At 52.8% G+C, this 784-nt stretch overlaps 1 protein-coding gene across 1 annotated transcript; it reads left to right on the top strand.

Moving 5' to 3' along the window:
* Positions 1-151: 151 nt before the first annotated feature.
* J4E82_011754 (uncharacterized protein) lies at positions 152-699 on the top strand (the record flags this gene model as incomplete). Its single annotated transcript, XM_051737943.1, has 1 exon — positions 152-699. A coding segment is annotated over one exon (548 nt), but the record flags the coding sequence as incomplete, so codon positions are not given.
* Between the last annotated feature and the right edge of the window lie 85 nt (positions 700-784).

Genomic DNA, 784 nt, shown 5'->3' with positions numbered 1-784 from the left:
AGTCTCAGTTCGCGATTCTAAAAAATGTCTTGGCAGTCAATCAGGTCAGTTCACTACCTCCAGACTGACAGTTTGAACCGCAAAGATGAACTGACAACTGACTGATTGACTGATAGCAACTCTGCTCCTTGCGAATCCACAAGAACATGTCATGCCAGTCCAAGGGCCAACGTCTCCATCGTCTGTGCCATCTGCAAGCTTCAGCTTCACCTCAAAAGCTCGACGAGCAGCCTTCTGGAACATTGCCAGGCAGGATATGCTCGCAGCCTTCATCGACAGGACAAGCACAAGGCTAGATACTGAGGACCTCGCATTGTGGAGAGAAGCTGGCCTTGAGATCGATGATCAAGGCTATGTCATGACCGGTAACACAACAGCATGCGGCTTGTCCAAGGGCAATGACAGGACGATGGGAGAAGACCTCATCTGCAGCGCCCTTGTCTGGCTCATGGCTAAGCTAGTCAACTTCATGGCTGGAAGCGATGAAGTGCTCGCCGAAGCCGGGATGTCATGGGCTGGCGTTCCTCAGCGAGCCCTCCTCGACCACTGGTTCAGTCTGCAAAGGCAGTTGCAGGTCTGGTACGACAACCTCCCAGTCACATTCGAACCTTTTGCCAGGGCTCCTTCGCAAGCACCTGGGCCTATTTCCGCCAACGATAATGCGTCCATGTTCACTGAGGTCTTGTACTCCATGCCCATGTACGCATCCACCATGCAAACGTATCACATGTCTCAAATCCTCCTGTTCATGAACAAGCCACACGAGTCCACCCAGGGGCGCAGT

Source organism: Alternaria postmessia, assembly GCF_024291825.1.
Source record: "Alternaria postmessia strain BMP 2775 chromosome Unknown scaffold_541, whole genome shotgun sequence".
NCBI classification, from domain to species: domain Eukaryota; kingdom Fungi; phylum Ascomycota; class Dothideomycetes; order Pleosporales; family Pleosporaceae; genus Alternaria; species Alternaria postmessia.
Note: the sequence above shows the minus strand (reverse complement) of the source record. Positions and strands in the feature narration are given on the sequence as shown.